This window comes from Sardina pilchardus, chromosome 13 (assembly GCF_963854185.1).
Source record: "Sardina pilchardus chromosome 13, fSarPil1.1, whole genome shotgun sequence".
Taxonomy (NCBI): domain Eukaryota; kingdom Metazoa; phylum Chordata; class Actinopteri; order Clupeiformes; family Clupeidae; genus Sardina; species Sardina pilchardus.
In genome coordinates this window covers 14,999,696-15,022,195 of record NC_085006.1, presented here as the reverse complement: position 1 = coordinate 15,022,195, position 22,500 = coordinate 14,999,696, and the positions used below count along the sequence as shown (strand labels likewise).

Genomic DNA, 22,500 nt, shown 5'->3' with positions numbered 1-22,500 from the left:
TTATGCAAATTAAAAAAACGCACTTATTAATACCATATCAACTGCTCCTGTGTATTAACCTCATAGCAAAAACCGCAGCTAATAGTTGGGCAATAGCGGTACAGTACCTCGGTGGCGAGCTGGTGCAGGTTGGCCTGCTCGATGTCCATGACCCAGCGGCCGTGCATCAGCAGGCGGCTCTTATCCCACCAGGCCAGCGCGGGGGACGGGTCCGCCGTGGGCTTGGTCAGCAGGTCCACCACCTGGCCAATCAGAGTCCAGGCAGGGTCCCAGCAGGGCCCCCACACAATAGTGTAGAGGGAGATGTCCGCTGTGGGGAGCCGAATACATCAGACAATGAGCTTTCTGAGGGGTGTAGTCAGTTCAAATATATCATATAAGTTTTATATATAAAGTATATAAAGTATCAATATATATACGCCTTTTTTAAAAATTACAAAATATTTATTTGGCATCAATATACTCATAAATACACATGAATGACAGAGGAACTGATCAAAACATGAGAGGGACTGAAACTGAAAATGTATTGAGTTTTGCTCACAGCAGACATCGTAGTAGAATTTGAGTGGCGGCATGTTCCTCAGGACGGTCACGTCACCCCACGGCTGTCCCAGGTGTATCACCTGTCGGCGCCGCGCCCGCGGATGCCCGTCCTGCTCCGCCCCGACCAGCCGTCCCGACAGGGTCCACTCTCGGATCTCAAACAGGTAACGAGGGTAGTCTCGGATACGCACTGTTCCACACCACACCACGGGAGAAAGAGCAGGAGTTCAAACAGAAGCTACAGCTCACACCTAGCAGATGCTATTCACTCATTCACTCATGGAAATAATAACTGCAAAAGTGTCTACTGCTAATTTTGTAAGTCTCTAATGTTGAAGATTGATATGGTTGGATATTTCCTCTTTTTATTATCGAAGGCATTAAGGTCAATTTCCAAAAGATGATTTTATATTCCTCTTTATAGTCAACTTTAGCATGTGTTCCAATACTTATAGAGGACACTGTATATAAACTCACTAGATATGTTTTAATAATCTCATTCTGGTACAGATCATGATTGTGAAGTCAAATATCACTCTGAAACCTCGGTGTCTCTTGCGGAGTGGACTCACCCAGGAAGGCGGAGAGCTTGAAGCTGATGGCGCGGCACCACTGGACCGCCAGCGGCAGGCCGTCCCGAGGGAAGGGGCTGATGGGGTCGATGTCCCTCAGCTGCTCGCGGACGCGCTCGGGTCCGTGCAGCGCCCGGTCGGCCAGCACGCTCAGCTCCAGGTCGGCCACCGTCCAGGTGAGCAGCGACTTGCGCATGGGCGTGTTGGCGTAGAGGCGCCGCGAGCGCTGGATGTAGATCTCGATGTGCTTGCGCTCCAGCGACGTGTAGAGCTCCTCGATCTTGCGCGCCGGCAGCAGCTCGCCGTGCTGCTTGCGGAGCTCGGCCACCTTGCGGTCCAGCAGCTGCAGCCGCTTGGAGCTCTCCTTGCTCTCGTCCTTCATCAGCTCGTAGTTGTCGCGCAGCTTGATCTCGAACACGTCGTCCAGGAAGACGAAGGAGAACTGGCTGACCCGGATCAGCACGTCCGGCGGCAGCCGCTGGGCCTCGGCGGGCGGGATCGCGGGACATCCGCCGGGGCTAACGCCTCCGCCGCCACCACCACCACCACCGGTGCTGCTCTGGTGCAGGGTCTTCAGCCACTTCTGGACACTGATGGCCTTGTCGAAGGTGTTGGAGAAGTTGTACTGGTAGGGGAACTCCACGCCCAGGCTGGGGATGGTGAAGAGCCAGACGCGGTTGGAGGCGGTGGTCAGGAAGGGGAAGGGCCGGCGCTGCAGACGCGCCTCCTCCAGCTCCCCCAGCATCTGCAGCTCGGCGTCCGAGAAGGTGAAGATGTCGTTGCCGTCGAAGTTGAAGACCAGCCGCGGCGACTTGCCGCACACCACGCCGGCGCGCCTGGAGACGGAGAGCGCGTCGGCCTGCAGGAGGATGAAGTTCTGCTCGGCGACGTAGGCGGTCAGGGAGCAGCTCTTCAGATCCAGACTGAGGCTGAGCGTCCGGCTCTCGGCGTCGCTGGCCAAGGAGGCGGACCCCGTCTCTGTCTGTGTCCTCTCCTCTTCCTCCTCCTCCTTCTCCTCCTCATTCTCCTCGCTGGGCTCCTGCCCTTCAAATGACCTCAGTGCTGAGGACAGAGCGCTCCAGGAGGCTTTGGTCTCTGTGATGTGCTGATACATGAACATGTGATCTGATGGGGTCCAGTGGACTGATAAGGCTTCCTCACACCGCAGCTGTGAGGAGGAGACATGGTGACAGCATTAGCAGCAGGCCCTGAGCCACTTCAAACAACAAGCGCTCGCTTTGAGACTAACATTTCAGCACACTTGCCTGTGACCATGTACGATGACAATTATAAAATGTGAAAAGGAATTTCCCAAAGGGAACAACAAATAAACTAACTAACTAACTATTCCTCTGAAGTTGCTCATGTATCTGAAACATTCTACCTTAATTAGTGACGTGCTACTAACTGGGTGTTTTATAAAACAGTAAGTGTGGTACCTCCAGGCTGTGGTTGCTAGGGTGATATGATGAGGCCACAGAAGAGAGGCTGAGGATGGGGCAGGGGATGTCAGCAGCGGGGCAGCAAGGCTCCATGTTGTCAGTCAGCACCTTGACTACTGACAGGGCCACGCCCTTAACAGTCAGCCGTGAGTTCTCCCCAGAGCCATTGGCATGGACCGTGTCCACTCTCAACGCAACAGCACCTGGGACAGGAAACAGATAATTAGAATATGGCAAAGATCACGTCTAGGGCACTTATACTTTACAATTTAGCAATTAATTAAACCCCCACCCACACTCTCTACCCAGGCCTTAGTACCGTAATTTCCCAACTATTAGCCGCGATTTATACATTGATTTTGCAAATATGAGGTTAATACACGAGGGCAGTTAATATGGTATTAATATGGTTTTGTTTCTTTCAACTGGCATAAAACACTGTCCTGTGGTTTATACACAATGTAGCTAATACACAGGAAATTACTGTATTATTTTCAATCAAACACATTGGAATTGAGTGATCGAAGTCAGCATTGTACATCACCAGTTCTCACCCACCTGCAACATTGGAGAGGGTGAACACGTTGACATCGTCCAGGTTGAGCTCCAGACTGAGGAGTAGTGGTGAGGGGGTCGGGGGAGTAGGCACTGGGACGGCAGCCTTCGGCGTGCCGTTAGGGGCGAAGAGAGACAGCAGGCGGGACAGGCAGAGGGCGCAGGTCTCCGACACCTCCACCTGCAGCCCCTTCAGACTGGACTCCACGCTCAGACTCCGGGCAGGGCCAGGCGACTCGGTCGTCTCAGGCGTCTCGAGTGTCTCGGGCGACCCGCCCTCCGGTTCCCCACAGCTGCCCTGTTTCAGTAACGAGATGGAGATTAGAGCTCAGAGACACGCAGACATGAAAAAACACAAGGATGGATGGATCCAACAGCAAGCACCGGTATTGCTGTAGTTGATAAAAAAACACTTTCATGTTTCCGGAGCTCACATTCATGCATACCGGTAATATGTTTAAAAGTGATGGATGGTAGCTTTATATGTGTGTGGTGCTTGTACAGAACATAGAACCATGTTCACCAGAATGCTTGACTATTCGGAGTCCTGTTTTCTTTGGTTGCCTTTATTAAACATTAATCTTAGCTTCTAAAGTTACCTGCAGTGTGAAGGAGTCCAGGATAAGGGCCTCTCCCCACACGTGTTTTGCTGGGGGGTGTGGGGCCTGCTGGATGTGAGAGCCCTGACCCACGCGCCACCAGAAATGATCCAGGGACACCGAGGCTCTCTGCTGCCCTCTGCTGCTGCTTCCGCTCTCTGCATCCTCGGACGCCTCCAGGAGGTGACGCAGTTCTGCAAGCCCAGAAGTCAGTCTCAATGATCACACGACCACCCAGCTCAGGCTTTTACATGTTTGACTTGACTTGACTTGACTTGTTTCTTCTACTGTTTGCCAAATCACATTAGGCTTGCGTAAACTGTCAGATAGTATGTGGATCAACACGGCCCAGAAATGTGATGACTGATCTGATTCCCATCCTTTTGTTCTCCATTACCTGCTATGTGCTGCGTGTGTATTTGCAGTTTCACTATCTGCCATAACAAAAGGAGCCTAAGTTAATGTATAACGTCAAGCTACTGAACCAACAGCCCATATCTAATCAGGTGAAAAATTAATAACTATAAAGGTGAAGAATGGATAACTATACACTAATAACAGCAGTTTTAATTTATACTACAGGAACACTATTTGTTCCTCAATTCTTGTCATACTTTGCCCATTCAAACTCCTCCTGCTAAGGACACAAGCCTCGTCTTGTTATCTGTGACCGAGAATGTGGCAGTAAAAGAAAGTGTTAGTGAGGCAAAGGCCATGCTTTGTCACTGTGTCCTCAGAGAGACTCTGTGTTTACCTGCGCTGGTTGAGATGAAGCCCACGGCGAAGGGTGGTGTGTCTCCCAGCTGCACCGACACGTTTACGTTTGACACCGCACAGGTGATGAGCACAGGGGCGTCCAGACGTGGGAAACACCTGGGGGACAACAGATTAATCAATTAATGTAAACATGCCTGAACTAAGCAAACGAGCATACTGTACAAACATACGCAAAATAAATCAAGCACTACATAAACACAGTGGAAGTATGTGCACACAAGGGCGGATTTGTCATTGAAATAGCAACTTCAACAAAAGCAATTAGATAATGGCGAATGCTACACATAATCATAGAGGATGCATCTTTGTCCCAATGATTAATCTTATCCCATCTATATTCACATGATCTTTCTTGTATAACAGACAGTGATGTTCACCAATCAAGAGCGCCATGATCCCTAGGCATGCTCACCACTCAGAAGCGGCTCAACTTAATGCGACATTTGGAATATTGAACTGAAGCGTGACTGTCAAAAATTATATCCCAAAATCAAATTATAATATCTGTCAGAAAAATGTATTTACTCCCCAAATTGTTCAGCTCTAGTGCACATACTCACAAACACACACACACACAAAAACTTCCTTCGGGGGTAAACAAACAGAACAAGCTGAAAGATGTCTAGCTTCGAGACACATGGTCATACTTTTTCCTCTGAGCAGTCTTCCTGTGGAACGGCTGTTCCCACGAGAGGAGGTCCAGCCAGTGGGAGAACTCCTGGTGGCGGTAGTGGATGATGCACGTGTTGACGGTGACTGAGCCCGATATGTCCACCGAGGTCACCTGGGGGATACGAGAGGAAGGGATTAGTCAGCCAGAACCTCAGTAACAAGACCACTTCTCATGGGAGGAGGAATTCAGCTTTCCTGTTTCATATCACCTTACCTGCAGAACCGTCTTCAGAGTGTTGAGACAGAGGATTCTCTGCCGGCTCTGGGACAAGAGAAGCCCGTCTGTGGTTACAGGGGGGGGAAGAATAATGGTTTATTTAGAGGTCTAAATTATAGTCTTTTGTGGCTATTTCTTCACTTTCTTTGCCAATGTTTCTCTTAAAATCATCTCAAACTGTTTCAAGATAATTGTTTATTTGGCTATTTCTCATCTCCTAACAATAGCCTTGCGCTCCCCTCACAAATTACAATGTAGTGCCCAGTTGTTGTTTATGATTATATGATGTACAGTGTTTTTGTTCCATGTGAGTCAGAGTTACTCTACTCTCCTTTTAGCTCTGCTGTGTCAGTCCGTACGTTTACATGCACAGTTAATTTGAGCTACAGTTAAAGCTTGGCTATATAATTTGACTGGACCGGAGTATACAGTACATGCAATGGAGGGGAATCGCTTTATTGTGGGCTCTTCTCTCTCTCTCTCTCTCTCTCTCTCTCTCTCTCTCTCTCTCTCTCTCTCTCTCTCTCTCTCTCTCTCTCTCTCTCTCTCTCTCTCTCTCTCTCTCTCTCTCTCTCTCTCTCTCTCTCACCTTCCAACAGGAGCTCCAGGTTACTCTGGGGAAAGCTCAGCTCCGGCGTGAAGTTCCTGAGAGGAGGCTGCTGGTCATCTCGCCCGTAGCCCACCTTCAGAGACTTCAGGGTCCAGTTCAAGTGCCTGCATACATTCACAATTACATTTCCGACACCTTTATCATAATCTTGATGCACCAATGTGGGTTATTTTATGTGCAAACAAGGCCTTTTATTAGTGCTGACCTCTTCTGGCTGTGCATGGACAAGGTGATGTTAGTGTTCTCGAACTCCACGTTGACCTTCTGAGGGAGCAGCTGGTGGAACTGGTCCAGTGCCGCTGTCTGGATGAACAGATCCTCCTCACATTCTACAGGGGAGAACAGAAATATGACAGGCAGTTGCTGTGAGTCAGTGCTGTGAGAAGTAGTCGATCCTTACTCCTCTGAAGTATCTTTTAGTCCCTTCAGCCTCCAGTTTCTTTAGTCAGCCATGTTCTCAGGCGGAGTCAGCACCCAGCACCAGGATTACAGATCATGTTGGTATTAATCATGTCGGTATTTGTTGGTGCCCTCATCAAAAGTTGCCATTTTGCTTAGATAATATGATGTGGATCGGATCATAAACGGCCACAGCAAACAAATAGGAACGACCGTAGGATGTGTTGGTATATGTTGATAAAGAACTCATCATGAGTGTGGAGGGGGCAAGTCTGGGACACCAGACACCACTGTTGTGCATTCTAGAAGGGTCATGGCCTTACTTCAATGAAACATTGATGAAGGAATGTTCCTGTTTGATAAGCCAAGTGAAATGTTCTCGAAGGCTGCTCTGTTGGTGATGTTCTTTGCCCACAAAGGTTGCTTTGTTGGTGATTTGGTTTTTGATGGCAAACAGACTTGGCTGTTGATTGGCTGGTGTGGGAAATCCTCTACTTACAGCACAGGGAATTTAACACCACTCCTGTGCATATCTGAAATCATGTTCTCACGAATTGGATGTAATAATATTATTTGCCAATCTGTTTCTATGAATTTCTAAACAATCAGGCCAATTTCTTTCTCCTTCACTGGATCGAGCTTCTTCTTTCTGTAACAACAATTTCCACCAACATTGTAGTGCGACCATAAAGTATATCTATCCATCTATCAAATGTCAATACAGGTATGCTGTAAGAGAAGTCATCAGTTCCCCTTGAGATCCAGCATCACCTAAGCTCATGTGAATAAGCTGGGCATATAAACTGATCAGGGTAGAGCTGTGTAGAGGTGAGGTGTATTAATGACCGTGGGTGGATTGGCTCACCGGTCACAGCGTGGCTGGTGTGTGCAGGGCCAGGCGGCGGTAGCAGCAGCTGGCTTAGGAAGAGCCCCTCGTGCAGCTCGGCCAGCAACGTCCGCACGCTCAGCTCCAGCCGGCCCGGCCGCAGCTCCGGTAGACTCACGTCCCCCAGCACCGACAGACTCAGAGACACCTCGGCCAGGCAGGTGTCCTGCTGAGAGGGGGAGCGCACACATGCACACACACACACACACATCAAAAACACACAAAGACACACAGAGACACATACACACACACACAGAGCACAGAAACATCAGTTTTACATATATATGTGTGTGTGTGTGTGTGTGTGTGTGTGTGTGTGTGTGTGTGTATATATATATACACACATATTTACACACACACACACACACACACACACATCACTAAGACATCACTCAAACAGCTCTTCCGTTTTCCCCACTCAACTCAGAAACACTGCTTCGAAGTCATTCTCTCAACTCACCAAGCGGCTGCTTTTTAACACTTTACTGCTGAGCTGTCCCACTGAGAAATCCCAGGCCAACCTATTGAGATTGATGAAAACTGTTAAAAGGAGTCCAGAAATATTACAAAAGCACAAGCATGAGCTGCACTAGCTGTCTATCCTGATGCTTAATCACCTCTTGGTCTGGTGGTCGAGCAGCAGAGTGATTCCGGTGGTAGTCATGTGCCACAGCGACTCAGACAGGGCCAGGTTTAACACCATCACATTGATGGAGTCAATATGGAGGGACAGCAACTGAGAAGAGAAGGACAGAGCAAAGTTCAGGGGGTGTCACTTGCATTTTCAGTGTCAATACAGTTCTGCTGATCAATTTTCCAAACAGATCTGCTAGCCTGGCCACGCCCACCTAGATCTCCTTTCAGGGAAATACTCGTCTGGAACAGCATAGTTCATTACTGTTTCCATCGGTCGCTAGATTACCTGCCCAATCAGTGACGAGAGGGAATCAAAAACGCAAAATGGCTGTTGTACATAGTAGTAACAACGCCTGCGAACATCAAAAAATGCAGTGGGAAGAATGTTTACATTTATTTAGAGCAAAGGTCGGCCCATATACCTGAGACAGGAAGTGCAGAGTGGCGGGGCTGAGGGGGAACTTGCCCTCGTTGTCTTTCCTGGGGCTCTGTGGGAGCCGTGGCGTCACTGGCTCCATGAGGTCGACTCGCACGCGGGTCTCTCCCACACACAGGGCCAAGTATCTCCTAAAGACATGGATACATTGTAGTGTACAGTATGTTGTGTGTGGTGTCTTAAGCTGTTGGGACCTTGAATTTCCCCTTGGGGGATCAATAAAGTATCTATCTATCTATCTATCTGAAACTAAACAGAAAACCTCCAATCAGGGCATGTGTAAAAGGCATGACGTCTTAGTCAATATACTGTTGAGATGGCAATACTTTGAATAGAGACAGGATATGACTATAACGTGGCATACAGAGAAAAGACACTTACGGCAAATCTTGGTTTAATAGTTTGCTGGAAATCCATATTTTGTCAATTTCCTAGAGGCAAGAATTGAACAACATTCAAAATGTGTAGGACAATCAGAACAAGAAACTTAGGCTTATGGATGGTCAGTAATCTTACTAATTTGGTAAATTCCTTTAGCCTAGAAATCTAGACGCCCCTAGCGGCAGCAAATGTGGGTCTGGCTCGTCAGGCTAAAATTCCTTAGTATCGTCATTAATGAATGTTACTGCAACCAAACCAAACTGTTAGCTCCTGAAAAACCCTTAACCCAGCCATGCCAGCTAGTCACCCACCAGAGTGTGCTGAGGTCGAAACTGCAGACTGATGCCCCTCACTGAGAAGAGGCCCACTGACTTGATCTTCAGCTCGGCATTGAGCACTTTTGCACAGAGGCGTACAGCTAGGCTGCACACTACCCATCTGTAAACACAGCACGAGAGAATTGACACACACCACCACGAACTGGACAGAGAAGACTGCTTTTTCTATCAATGAAGGATAGACAACAGTTGCTAATTGTTCTGGCCAGGTGAAACACTCAGTCTTCTGTCAAATACAACATCCAGTGCAAAAAGAGCACTGACACTTTTTCAAACCTCTGTTTTCATTTCTAATGGCCATGATGTGTATGAATAAAGAGCTGCTGCTTGGTGGGCATTTGTGGTATACCTGGTCAAGAATCATGACAGTTAGCTTCCTGCAGACTACTTAACTTAATAAACCCCACAAGGGCACGCTGTAAATATATTTACATAGAAGGTGTGTTCCGCTTCAGGTCGGCAACAGCGAGTTGTTTTGTGTAAACAGAAATCTGCAGCACGGGTCAAAATGTTCTCTTGCACTTGTGTACTTGCTTATCCCACATAGCCTACTGACTAAAGCAGTGTGTGAGCCACGGAGAGCTTACCTGAAACAAATGATGGCAAGGATTCCCAGAACCAAAAATGCCAGCAGTGCAATCACCAGGACAGACATTCTTCAGTGTAGTGGAGGGGTGGTTTTACATCCAGTTTACTGACATTTGTGACCTCTTACAATGCGAATGCAGGTTTTTAATCGTTGGACAACACCTGCGATACAGGTGTCACTGGCCTCATAAAGTGGTCAAATACACCCTGTTATACCCTGACTTAAATCCCCACCATCTGTATTTTCAAAGAGCTGCTAGGCAATTGCCGTTAGGCTTACCTTGAAGAAGTTTCACATTTTGCTTTTCAATTATTTCAGACTAAAAACACCAAGTTGCAATTTAGGCGTTTGATACACTTTGCCGTTGTAAACAACAATATGCCAAAGTGCATTGCAGGGGCGCACAAACAAAGCCCGTCAAAGCAATTATCCTACAGTCCCATACAATAATCGTTAACGACAACAAGCTCAAAACCTGCTTAAACTCAAACTTCACAGGTTAGAAACGGCTAGTTAGCTTGCTCACTCAACTCAAAAACTAAAACGCTAGGTTAGGTAGTGTGCTACAGTAAGAGAAACAGAAAAGTTTGGTATGCTGACCACCTAATCAAGTGGTATGCTGACCACCTAATCAAGCCCTCAATGTTTGATTCTTACCCACATCCATAGTAATGGCTAACTAACTAGTTAGCTATAGCTAGTGTCGTCTAGCCCACTCTGGACATTATGTTCAAGTCAGCTTCTCCTGGTTTTGAAATCAGATTCGTCCCTGACAATGAAATGCAACATCACGCCGACTCAAGAGCTAGGCAGTCATAGGCACGCCTCAAATGAATCGCGGCATGTGATAACCGATGGGTGTAACTAGCTAAAATTAATAGCTGCCAAGTTCTTCAAAACACCGACTCCGAGCTAGCAGTGGGCTAACGTTACATCTGACACAACAAAGCTAAGGACACATTTGATACGTTTCAACCTAGGTCTGAGAAAGGCCGTTTGCCCTCCGAATTCGTCCAACCTAGAGGGCGTTGATTTGTTGATCTTGTAAGATTAGCTGGCTTAGAAAATTTCCACTAAAGTTAAACAGCTGTCATCCTGCTGCAGCATAGCTGTATCAGTCAGAGCCCGTCGTCTACTAGCTGTATCCTGAAGAGGGTTGCTGTTGTCAAACTCAGGAACTCGACTGCTGGCCACTGACACAGCCAACTGAAACCTAACGCGGAGTTTTACCATTTATTTATCTCTTATGTTATTATGTGGTAGAAAAGGCATCGACAAAGCTCCGCTTATCAGCGTTCAGTCTTTCGTGTTGTTGCTTACCGTCTTCTTTAAAATATACAAAACACATTTAAAACAAAATTATTTAATGGGATTAAGTAAGTATGGTAGAATACAACTTCCATTATCAACAATCATCAATTTACAAATTCATATACACAAACATTTCCAAATAAAATGTTGCTTTTATTTAAGAAAATAGAGGAGGGTGGTCAATGCAAATCACTGTCTTCCCAAGGGAGATGGCAGAAGATGAATTGTAGCCTTTTATGAGCAGCAGGAGTATGTATTTAGGACTACAAAATAAAGGGAATGTGAGCAATAAACAGATTGGGAGTTTTTGTGTGTGTAGAATCGAACTACTGTAAATAATGACTACTGCCTATTTCCATGTCTTCAGAATGGTTGAAATGAGAATGAGGTATCCAGAGACACCTTAGGCTGCGGCCTTTTGTTTGTTGTGCTTCGCAAACCATTCATCACTCTTATCGTCAGCCATTGCCTGGGGAAACAAAAATGGTACATTTATGAACAAAGCACAGAGGAAGACAACTATGTTTGGACTGCAGAGACTAGTTACCTTGTCCAACAAGTCATTTCCTTTGATATCCATCGTGGAAAGCTGCCTAAAGGCTTCATCACCAACGAAACAAATCTCATGGCCATCCTATGAATCATATAGCACATTATGCATAATGAGAACAACCACATGACTGTTATTATTACCACTGGTACTACCACTGTAATAACAATATGATGATGATGATGATAATAATAATAATAATAATAATAATAATAATAATAATAACAATAAATGTAAAACAATTTCATAGCAAATTAATAGACTTACCGGATCAGCCAAAATCACAACCTCTACAGTAGCCTTTCCTGGCGTGTCCAAACTAACCAGCGGAGTGGGAATTTTCTGGTTCTCTTTCTTCATACAAGCTTCAATATCAGGAAGCTAATTGTAAAGAGTTTTAGTTATTATCAGTCCCAAATTATTTTATGCATGTGTCATTTCACCACATTGTGATTTCTTATCAATGTTACTAAAGTAAAAGCAACAGTGACTTCCCAATCCATACAAAAAACTCCAGCACATATTTGCAAAACTGTGGAATATGAAATACCTTTGAAGAAATGTAATATTTTAGTATACCTACAAAATATAGAATGTGGAGGTGTCCTGTCTCACCTGTTCACGTGGGCATGAGAACGCTATTCTGCCAAAAGCTGTGCCATGGTCGACTGCTCCGCCAATGTCTCGCAGCTCCAATTTACACTAGAAGATTGAATCAACAGCACTCCATATGAAAATGAAAGACTTTAACAATAGCTTCTGAAACAACAACTTTCAATAGTTCATGTCACATTCCTCGATGCATGACCATAACAATATGGGCTACAGTACCTCCAATGGAGGTAGTTAAAAACTGGAAGAACTTCCTTTGTATATTTGTCAATATTTCTTCACTGTGAATAAAACACGTCCCATAAACTGACCTGATCATCTCCAAAGCCCATCAACACAGTCTTCTTGGCCTCATCTTTCTCCATCACACTCATGCCCAGGAGAGAGGACCAGTAATGTACTGACTTCTGCAGGTCTGAAACAGCTAAGGACACTTTCTGAACTGGATCTGCAAACCGAGAGGAACATCAATGCAAATGTTCACGCTTATTTTCAACATAACATTTAAAAAAAAAACCTACAATCTTCAACCACTGTAAGGGGCTCTCCTCCCTGAAGTTTGAGTTATGTATGAGTCCTCACCACTTTGAGGTTGCTCCTTATCCAATAAGTAAAAGTGATATCCACCCGGTGCCTCTGCCAGATAGAGAGCTTCGCCAACCTCTTTTAAAGGCCATCCTAGCCTTTTGGCGTTACTCACAGCTTTGCTGGACTGAAGGGTGAGACCCTATGAAATAAACAGTTAACTAAGTGAACATATAGTAAACACCGGTGTTGCGAAATTAGGGGAAGTTCATGGCTGTTGCGGAATACTTGGGTTCTACATTATTTCTAAAATGTAGCAAATCATCAAGATAAAATGACAAGCTCACCAGAAAGTCATTGCCAAGTCTGTATTCTCCAACTCCATAATTGTATGTCAGCTCTGCCACAAAGTGCTCGTCCTCCGGCCCAAAGCCCACCATTGTTTTGCTCCATTTTCCATCATATGGTCTGCAAAACAAGACAAAAGCAGCTGACTGCATAGGCCTTTAATCCAGAAATCACTAACAGCAAACGTTTTTAAAAGCGACTTACCCATTACACGTTGCTTTGCAGCCTTCTTCAAATTCTTCATGACGTAAGATCTGAAGTAAGCAAGCACAACGCCAACACTTTAACACACAAGGCTTCATTAAAAATACGGTTAATGTTCATGAGCAACTCTGCAAACAAAGATGCAGATTTATTGTTATGGAATGGGACTACAATGAATGAAACCAAGATTACTGTAGACAGGCCTGCAATTTTATCACATGTGCAGTAAAACTGCAATCTTACCTTCATACCAAGAACTTCACGATAGAACGTAGCGGTTTTACCTCTATCGCCTACTTTAAAGACGAAATGTAAAGCTCGCCTTAGTGACATATCTATATTCTGTCAATGCTGATCTCTCTAACCACTGTCGCTGAATCGACTTTACAACCTTACAAATCGCTTACTCTGTTATCAATTAGTTCAGGCAAAACCACTTTCTGGAAATAATAAACGTGTGCATAATCAATCCAAAGACGTGTACAGCAATTGAGGAATCGAATATATTTATTTTCGTATCTCAAATATTAATCATATACATACAAAACTTGAGGTCTAAACGTTTCTGCTTTTTTAAATTGGCATTCAATTGTTCAAAACCAAAACACCCCTCTACACTGACAGATGTGGCGTTGTCTACTTGACAAGGTCACGTGGACATTCATGGGAAACAAAAATGGCGGCATGCATGAGAATTGGCCATGCTGTGATTAGATTCGGACAAAGTTCATTCTTAGAGACTGGATATAGTAGTCCTGTAGTTAATGCTAAGCGATATGTGCGAGGATTAAGAAGAAATCCTGTAAAAGTGATCTATCCAGATGGAAAAGAAGAAACACTGGCTAAATCTAATCAAACGCCTGGTCATCCAAGAGCTGCGTTAAATGCGAAGAAAACCAAAAAAGATGCTATTGAAAACGGCTCAAAACTGGGGCTTCATGCCAGAACAACGGCCCTGTCCAAGGCCACGGAACCTAAAATAAGTGATGAATCCCGACCTTCGAACAAGGTCGAGCTAATAGATGGATTGCGGTTCGAGAAAGCCCTGCCCGATGATAAACGGTTATCGTAAGTTCTTTAACCTTGGCTAAGGCTAGGTCATTGTTTAACTAACATTACTATAGCATAATGTTAGTATGGACTCTGCTGTACAATTTACGGTATGACATTGCCAGGTTTCTAACACTATATTGATATTTATTTATTTAGCATGCATTTTATTACAGATGGCAGTGGTAAACGTGCATTTTTAAGCATGGACGAATTCTGTGTTACTCAGTTCGATAGTAACGTCAGTCAGACACCATGCAAGATTAACGCTCAGCTTCTCTAACCTCAGTGTCTGAGACTATTTTGTCCAGTCACAGAAGAGAGACTGAGTACAAAATCTGTCTTTGCTAACATTAATGGTGGGTCTACTCTACTTTCCAAATGCGGACATGCTCTTGGCCTTGCAAATGCAACGTTCATGCAACGCACGTGGTGGGGTCCATCCATTGTATGATTCGGGATTGAACCACACCACGTGCTGTATTGAAATGAAGTCAATATGAACTCTTGCATCAAAGCTCAAACGAACTCTTTATGTTGTGAAGTAATCGTTAATGTCATCCTCCAGGAAACTGGTCACTGTTGCACGCTCCAAAGCGTACCGGGAGAATCAAGGCAAGATTCTGCTCGAGGGGAAACGTCTAATATGTGATGCTCTGGAAGCCGGAGCCAGGCCCCAGACCTTATTCTTCAGCTCTTTCCAGCGCCTCCGCGAGCTGCCTTTGGACAAACTGAAGCGAACAAACGTTATTAAAGTCAAGTTTGAAGATGTGAAGAAATGGTCTGAGCTCATCGCCCCACAAGGAGTCATAGGTTCAATTGCCACCTCTTCTACAGACTCCTGTTGAACTTTTAACTGGATTGGAATCGTTAATGTTGATCTTGTATTGACTCTAAATGTTGCTTTTCAGCTATATTTTCAAGACCAGATGTGGGCGAGCTTGCGTTTCCCAAGGAACACAGAGATCAGGCAGTGCCACTGTCTTTGATTTGCGACAACATCCGTGATCCTGGCAACCTGGGCACCATTCTGCGGTGTGCTGCTGCAGCTGGCTGTCACAATGTGCTACTTTCCAAAGGTAATAGTTCCTCTTTTATTTTCAATATTGTACACTCGTGATCAGGCCATATTAACCAGGCCTTCTTGGTCTGACCAGTTTTTTTTTAGGGGGGGTGGGGGGCACATGGTCAGACTGATAAGCCCATTATAGTAATAATTTATTCATTTACCATGTAGTTTAGTAGTTGATGTACCTGCTTCATTTACCAGGTAGCTGTTCCACAGATTGTAGTTGTAAACATTAATGTTAAAGCATGGACGAATTCTGTGTTACTCAGCTCAATAGTAACTTCAGTCAGACACCATGCAAGATTAACACTCAGCCTCTCTCCCCTCTCAGTGTCTGAGACTATTTTGTCCAGTCACTAAAGAGAGACTGAGTACAAAATGTAACCTTGCTAACATTAGACAAATAATTCTGCTAACATTGTGGTTTTATGAATTTGAACATTTTGTGGTCCCCATCTATTGGCGTGTCTCGCATAACGGATGCCTCTTGCTTTTACAGGCTGTGTGGATGTTTGGGAGCCTAAAGTGCTACGAGCCGCAATGGGGGCACACTTCCGCCTCCCCATCTTCCCCGGTTTAACGTGGGAGGAACTCTCCGATCACCTCCCACGGGATGTCACTGTGCACGTGGCCGATAACCACAGCAGCCCCATCAGAGACGTAGACGCTCCGTCCAGCCTCACGAAGCCAAGCGACTATGGCTGGGTGAGCAGTAGGAGGGAGAAGAAGCAGCAGCACTCCAGCCAGGACTTCAGTGATTCAGACTCTGAGAGCGACACGGACTCTGACCATGAGGTGGATGAAGTGCCCAGAGTGGAGCCCAAGCTGTACCATGACTCCTGGGCCCAAAGAAGAACGGCACTTGTGATTGGTGGAGAGACTCGCGGACTGAGCCTGGAATCGCTGCGATTGGCCCAGCAAACGGATGGGCGGCGGCTCTTCGTGCCCTTGGCTCACGGTGTGGACAGTTTGAACTCTGCCATGGCAGCCAGTATTTTGCTGTTTGAAGGCAGGAGACAACTTTTAAAGTTACTCCAGAGGTCTGGGAAGAGAGTCAGAAACTGAACATGGCCAGCTTGCACTTACCACTTTTCAAAAAAAGACTTCACCTGGCTTGCTTTCCACAAGGAACACTAAATAAGATGGGAGCGGTATCTCTGCTCTAATGTAATGGAAATATACATGACATGTATAACATTCTATACATGCACGATGATGCAATGCCATCCACAAGCCCCCCCCCCCCCCACTGAAAGATCTATAAAAAGGAATCAAAGGAATGTGGATCAAATATCAGAGTTTCTGTCTGTACTCTAGTTGTATTATGTTTGTACATAATGATCCAATGTCGTCAAAGTAAATAAATTAAATGGTTGTGATTAATATTTTTGAAGTCACCAGAATACATTCCATCTGTCCCCTCAAGTCTGAGCCCTTCTCCCCCCCTCCACTTCTCCGCTTCTGAGGCCAAGGGTGGCTCTCAAACTCTCTCCTTGATCCTCCAGGCTCGTTCCCACTGATCTATAACTAACACTGGATAGACTACGGTATCCCATTGTTGCTGCTCCATCATTCTTTTTCTAGATAAGTGAGGACCGAGGAAGGAAGGGAGGATGTATAAAAGACGAAATGAGCGGCACCCCATGTGAGGTCAAGTTACCCTGTTCTACTGAGAGCCTACCAAGCCATAGCAGATCGCCAAAGGAATTACGGAGTTGGTGAGGGACAAACATGCACAAACAGGTCTGCTGTGTTTACTTGATGTGTCCAAGATTAACAACTAACAGTGCGGCTATTGTGAAAAGGTCATACAGGAAAACTATGTGCTTGAATTGAGTTTTATTAAACAAATTCAAGGCTCACAATGAGCCAAATGAGGCCAACTATAACAACAGTTTAAAATGATCACAATAAGCACAATATATAAATTGAGCATTTGTACATTGCTTCTCATTGGTGTAATTTTTTATTCAGCCAGCAGGTGGTATCTAAATCTAAATGAAATCTGACTGGTAGATGCCAGTGGAGATCAGTCCATGTACTAAGTCAGTAATAGGAGGCAGTTGGACAGTGAAAACCAATGACCGTAGCCATTAGTGTATGAAACCACAAGAAGACTAGACTATGAGCAGCTTTCATAAGTAGAGAAAGGTGATAATGTCCACTTTCAACAATTTGGTCTTGATTGGGACCTTCATAGAACACACGTAGTATAGTTTGAGATCATGATGACAACTGGGTTTAGTTGAAAATGGTTGTAGTAACAAAAAAAGATATGCAGAGAGTATATAATATAACGGTAAAAAATACCACTTGTCAGATGAAGCAACAACACAATTGTGCCAGGTGCATATTTTGCAGCATTTTCATACTCGGAGGTACATTCTGGAAAGACAATACCATAAAAAAGAATGTTTTGCACATTATGTATATAAAACACGGCTATCAACTTAAAATCTGTTTATAATCATTTTATTCTTTTACGGGACATACCTAAAATAAAAGGCGTGAAGTCACATTGATACAAAAAAAAAGCCAAAGCACATTTGCAACATTTGAAATTCAAGTCCATTGGGTCTTTGTGGGATTTCATCAAGCAATTCTCATCATGAAACACCAGGGAAAGGAGAGGCAAACAAACTTCAAGGGTGCTAAAAGAAGTAACGGTATATCTGTACTTTACTGTTGGGGCAGTCATCAATTCATCAACGCAAGGCACCACAGGAGAGAGGGAGAGGACTGATTGGGAAAAGTAACAAAAAACAAAGTATAAAGTTAGGCTCTTTAACAGTCTGGAAGAATGAGGGTCGTCAGGGTTGATGGAGATGTCAGCTCTGGGGGGACTTGAAATGACTGTAGGCTCGGAAGGGAGGGGGGGGGGGTAATCTATGGCGATGAGTTGATAAAGGTCATGTTCTGTGTCTCGTGCCATCCCACGTTCCGTTGTGCGCTTAAATAGGCTCCGGCTTGAGCTTCTCGGCCAGGAAGTCGGTGACAAACTGCTCCACCACGACGGGGGTGATCTCCTCCACGTCTCGCACGTATTTGGCGCGGGCCGACATGTCCAGTATGGTGAGCAGGGGCGCCGCCTCGGGCAGGTTGGTATAGTCGCGCAACGAGTCACTCATGTCGTCCTACACACACACACACACACACACATACACACACACACAAAATTGAGGCATTAGATTACATTGGGTCCATATCTGTAATACGGGCATTTTTCATAAAAGTAGCATTAATACCCAACTCTAGCCATTCAAACACATACTCAAGTAATATAACATAATGTCTGAAGAGGTAAACAGCACAAGCTTCATTCAATATTTCAATTTTACCAATACAGGAATGGAGGTTTTATTGTAAAACCAGCACAGACACACATGATTACATCCTTCATCCTCAGTAGAATTCAAATCAGTGGGGCGAAATACACCGATACCATGAGGCACATTTGACATCAAAGCAATCTGGTGACGGAGGGAAAAAACAGGCCAGAAACTACTACTACAGCACAAGCCTCCAGCCGGCATGCAGGCAGGACCCAGAGGCAGTCTCTCATTAGCGCCAGCACGGTCTGATGGGATGTGGAGAGTCCTCTCTTCCTCCTCCGGCCTCCCACCAGGACCCAGCCGCACCCCAGGGGTCACGGGGCGAGCATCGCGACGACTCCACCATAGAGGGAGGAAGGAAAGCAGGGAGGGGAGCTTCTGCAATACCCCTTCAAAAAGACCCTCTCTTCAAAAGAACCGAGGCTAAAATGCGATGCAAGGCTGGGAGCAACCTCAGAGAAGGTTTCAGAATCAGCAATTTCTGTGTGTGTGTGTGTGCTGTAGGGAGTGTGCCTGTCGTGTGCCCTATGCCACGTGCCGGCACCAACGTGTGGAGGTTTTATTTTAAACCTGGGAGGAGGGTGAGCGATGCGGTTGGATTGAGTTGGACTGAACTTTGTCTTCCTGAGTCATCGTGTGTTATTTTATGCTTTCAGGTCTTAAATCAAAGGCTAACACAGGCAACTTAATGCTACATCCCTGGGGACAGCTCTTTTAAAAGGGCTACTCAAAATATTTTCAGAAAATAAACTTGCTGCAGTGCACACCCTGGAAGAAAAGGGTAAGGATACAATAGTGTATGGGTGATCTTCCCTACAAGAGTGTCTGGTACGAGTTCAGATGTAAATTGAGGTTAGCATTACAAAGAGTTTCCTTCATCACACCCCTTTACTATTTACCATTCCTATCCAGCAAGTTTCTATGTCCTCTGTGAGGTAAAGACATGCAATATGTCAAGACATACCTCAAGACATGCAATACCTCAAATTACCATAGGGTGGCACTAAAACTAAAGTTTGTCTTTCAAAATCTCAGCACATTCCCACCGCCCCTTTTTTTAAACCCAGCAGAACTATAAACTCCTCTACTTACTGATGAAATGGATTAAACCACACAATCAGATAGCAGCCTCACTGCAAGAACTTGGCTGCACGGCAACCAAAAAAGGACATGCATGCCAACAGAGAGGTTGTGACCTCGAGTTTTTGAAAGTAAAGGAGAGATGTGCACAATGCAAGAGGGTGAACTCTGCAGCGCCCACCCCAGAGTCTCCAGAAAGTTCCTCTTCGCCATGACAAACAAACAAACAAACAAACAAACAACAACCAAACAAAGCTTAACTCCATCTCTGGTAAACGCATCCCGAGAAGAGTGAACGCAAGGGCGAGCCTTTAGTAATCACTAACAGTAATGGGTTCTCCCTCAGCCCTAAAAGGAAGGAGAGAGAGAGAGAGAGAATCTTTGGCAGATGACTGAGAAACTCCTGATGTTACTCAAATCAGCTGCCTCCTCCCTCCCTCCTTCTTTCTCTCCGTCCATGCACTCACATACCAATGCCCGCTCCATCTTGCGGACATAAGACTTGTCATAAGACCACTGTGGCCCAAAAAAAACATGCTTTCAATGTTGAGAAGGGCTTGCCGCCATCTGAGCAGTACAGATGACACAAGGACAGCTGTGTGAGGTCCTTTGCAATGATGATCCTGCAGTGAAGACAAGAAATATGGAGAGTCCCCCATCTCTCCCGCTCTCTTCCTCTCTCTCCACTCCCCCCGCTCCCCCTGTTCTCATATGGCTGATTTAATCTTTCCAGCTGTCCACTACCTCAGGATAGGCCATGCATCTTCCTTTGTATTGCTGCGCTAACCTTGTGTAAACTGAAAAGAGGCCATTTTAGCTACAAGCGCACAAACCCTCCTCCTAACAACCCCCCCACCCCCCACTGGCCTGAAAAAGGAACAAGAGGGAAAAAAATAGAATACAAAAGCGCCGCCTGTTAGAGGCTCAGGTCCTCGTCGTGATAAGAGCCGGTGTGTTTACCCATTGGCCGCGGCTGCACAGTGTCAGGTTTATTCTGTCCATTGTGCCACTGTTGCATTCCACAGACAGAAGCCATCAGATAAGGTCGGGCAAAGATAAGGCCGTCTGATTGGCCAGTGTACCCTGGGAAGGCCTGTGCCTATTGGTCCAAGAGTGGAGGCTGAGGGGGGGTTTCACACGTTGACAAATTCACATTGCCTGGGTGGTACAGGCAGGAAAATGACGCCCTAAGCCATGATGTGTCTGTTCAAGGCATAGAAGGACAAATATACATTTTAAATGTATTTCTGCATTCTAAATGTATTTTTAATCGTGTTTTCTATGCATTCTATGAGATGTATACACTAAGGTATGCTACAGATGCAAGACTGGGCATAATACCAAATGCCAATCAGCTGGTCAGAAACATGATGACAAATCTAATATCTGATCTGCAATGGTGAAACAAGCTACCTAAGCTCACCCAATATCCTTCCAGCAATCATCTGATAAAGACACAAGGCCTCTTTAAAATATTTTGAAGCATTCATGAACGGAAAATGTGCGGAATGCAACTGTTATTATCAACGATTTTGGTAAGCCTCTCGTTTCCGTCCAACGGCCTTTTGGTTAACCGTGCCCCATATCTCCAATAATACAGTGGGCTGTGGCCAGGAATCCGAGGCGGTGCTCTGGAGACCCTCGCAGACACACTGACTGCCTGACCGACAGACCGTCCCGCCTCCTGACGGACCGACATGCGCTCGCGCAACAGCTGTCCGAGGCCCACCGGGGCCTGATCTCAGCCACTCCCCACAGCAGCATTCAATATCGCAATATATATCCCCTTCCCCCCCCCCCACAAACCCCCACAAACCCCCACAAACCCCCACAAACCCCTGGGTTATGGAGGGGGAAGTCCCCAGGAGTTCAACAGCCCATGTGGTGGTGAATGTGCTAGTTCACAGCAGAGGGATCCAACACACTGGTGGTGTTTTGACATGGAACCTCTGTGCATGTCAATGGTTTGAGATTCAGTAAGTATCAGAGTCAAATGGGAGGATGGTTTGGTTCTTCAAAAACCAAGCTTTGCTTTACTGCTCCGCGATACATCAAAATGATTCACAGGCTTCACGTACAGCAGAACACAGTGGCTAATCGTGACGATAAAATCTATAACAAATAATGATAAATATACTATGTGCAGTAACTACACAAAAAGGAGGACGGAAAGAAGAGAACATGCTGGCTGCCGTCTCATACACAAACGCATGACTCCATGGGGCCCTGATCTGAGGAGCGTTGAGAGAGCAGCTTGGAGCTGGCGTCTGCGCTGAAGCTCAAGTGGAGCTCCTTGTGTCTGACATGTAAACTTGCTCTTTGTTTGTTTGTCAGTGGTATTTCAAGAGCAGCATTGGAACAGGCGAGCCCTCCCACAGACATACAGAGTAGTGGGGAAAATGTGTGTCAATGTGTGTGTGTGTGTGTGTGTATGGGGGGTTAGGGGGGGGCACTGCCGGGACATATGTGCAGAGCCTGTCTGAAATCTAAACCAGTGACACAAGACACCTGACAGCCCCTACTGTGCAACGCACTGCCTTCCATGAAACTGTGACTGCAAGCTGAGATAGCATATAAGCATGTGTGTGTGTGTGTGTGTGACTAAGTGTGAAGGGTAGACACATAGGGGAGGCGAGGAGGAAGAAAGGAGAGAAGTGATCAAAGATGGGTGAGGGACGCGTGTGGGAGAAGAGGGGAGGGGAAGGCCAGGGAAGGGGAGCGCGAGATAATCTGGTAATTATGGCTGCCGAGGCTGCTAACTCAG

General features: G+C 45.7%; 4 protein-coding genes and 2 non-coding genes across 7 annotated transcripts in view; 3 read left to right on the top strand and 3 right to left on the bottom strand.

Moving 5' to 3' along the window:
- Positions 1-10,777, bottom strand: part of LOC134099386 (bridge-like lipid transfer protein family member 2) — a 25,190-nt gene extending 14,413 nt beyond the window's left edge. Inside the window, exons 1-18 of one of the 2 annotated variants that reach the window (XM_062552235.1) lie at positions 9,654-10,777; positions 9,040-9,166; positions 8,729-8,778; positions 8,334-8,478; positions 7,893-8,011; positions 7,736-7,796; positions 7,255-7,444; positions 6,196-6,319; positions 5,970-6,094; positions 5,378-5,445; positions 5,139-5,275; positions 4,469-4,587; positions 3,715-3,908; positions 3,119-3,413; positions 2,558-2,763; positions 1,119-2,286; positions 545-736; positions 108-310 (exon numbers count right to left, since the gene is read on the bottom strand). In XM_062552235.1, the coding sequence (XP_062408219.1) occupies positions 108-310; positions 545-736; positions 1,119-2,286; positions 2,558-2,763; positions 3,119-3,413; positions 3,715-3,908; positions 4,469-4,587; positions 5,139-5,275; positions 5,378-5,445; positions 5,970-6,094; positions 6,196-6,319; positions 7,255-7,444; positions 7,736-7,796; positions 7,893-8,011; positions 8,334-8,478; positions 8,729-8,778; positions 9,040-9,166; positions 9,654-9,721 (3,591 nt within the window). In that variant the 5' untranslated portion in view covers positions 9,722-10,777. The remainder of the gene's footprint in view (positions 1-107; positions 311-544; positions 737-1,118; positions 2,287-2,557; positions 2,764-3,118; positions 3,414-3,714; positions 3,909-4,468; positions 4,588-5,138; positions 5,276-5,377; positions 5,446-5,969; positions 6,095-6,195; positions 6,320-7,254; positions 7,445-7,735; positions 7,797-7,892; positions 8,012-8,333; positions 8,479-8,728; positions 8,779-9,039; positions 9,167-9,653) is intronic. The other variant, XM_062552236.1, reaches the window with a different exon arrangement.
- A 231-nt stretch (positions 10,778-11,008) lies between these two features.
- Positions 11,009-13,588, bottom strand: glod4 (glyoxalase domain containing 4). Its single transcript, XM_062552404.1, has 9 exons — positions 13,449-13,588; positions 13,206-13,255; positions 13,001-13,121; positions 12,711-12,855; positions 12,440-12,576; positions 12,132-12,218; positions 11,784-11,897; positions 11,514-11,600; positions 11,009-11,435 (listed from the first exon to the last, which is right to left on the bottom strand). Exons 1-9 carry the CDS (start codon positions 13,536-13,538, stop codon positions 11,370-11,372), a joined length of 897 nt encoding a protein of 298 aa, XP_062408388.1. The 5' UTR covers positions 13,539-13,588; the 3' UTR covers positions 11,009-11,369.
- A 276-nt stretch (positions 13,589-13,864) lies between these two features.
- mrm3a (mitochondrial rRNA methyltransferase 3a) lies at positions 13,865-16,707 on the top strand. The gene is made up of 4 exons (XM_062552983.1): positions 13,865-14,273; positions 14,824-15,068; positions 15,167-15,334; positions 15,824-16,707. The coding sequence occupies exons 1-4, from the start codon at positions 13,882-13,884 to the stop codon at positions 16,387-16,389; spliced, it is 1,371 nt and encodes a 456-aa protein (XP_062408967.1). The 5' UTR covers positions 13,865-13,881; the 3' UTR covers positions 16,390-16,707.
- On the top strand, positions 14,459-14,592 carry LOC134100279 (small nucleolar RNA SNORA15). The gene has a single exon (XR_009941240.1). It is a non-coding gene; the product is annotated as a small nucleolar RNA SNORA15 (small nucleolar RNA).
- On the top strand, positions 15,568-15,703 carry LOC134100278 (small nucleolar RNA SNORA15). Its single transcript, XR_009941239.1, has one exon. It is a non-coding gene; the product is annotated as a small nucleolar RNA SNORA15 (small nucleolar RNA).
- A 1,073-nt stretch (positions 16,708-17,780) lies between the features above and the next one.
- Positions 17,781-22,500, bottom strand: part of nxn (nucleoredoxin) — a 57,904-nt gene continuing 53,184 nt past the window's right edge. The window contains exon 8 of the mRNA XM_062552932.1: positions 17,781-18,458. Coding sequence (XP_062408916.1) covers positions 18,276-18,458 — 183 coding nt within the window. The 3' untranslated portion in view covers positions 17,781-18,275. The remainder of the gene's footprint in view (positions 18,459-22,500) is intronic.

Excerpts from the sequence above, each read along its gene's own strand:
- mrm3a (XM_062552983.1), top strand. The coding sequence starts at position 13,882 with ATGGCGGCATGCATGAGAATTGGCCATGCTGTGATTAGATTCGGACAA. Across the intron at positions 14,274-14,823 it reads CCCGATGATAAACGGTTATC|GAAACTGGTCACTGTTGCAC; the intron begins GTAAGTTCTTTA and ends GTCATCCTCCAG. Across the intron at positions 15,335-15,823 it reads CAATGTGCTACTTTCCAAAG|GCTGTGTGGATGTTTGGGAG; the intron begins GTAATAGTTCCT and ends TTGCTTTTACAG.
- glod4 (XM_062552404.1), bottom strand. The coding sequence starts at position 13,538 with ATGTCACTAAGGCGAGCTTTACATTTCGTCTTTAAAGTAGGCGATAGA. Across the intron at positions 12,577-12,710 it reads TAAGGAGCAACCTCAAAGTG|ATCCAGTTCAGAAAGTGTCC; the intron begins GTGAGGACTCAT and ends CTCGGTTTGCAG. Across the intron at positions 11,601-11,783 it reads TTGTGATTTTGGCTGATCCG|GATGGCCATGAGATTTGTTT; the intron begins GTAAGTCTATTA and ends TATGATTCATAG.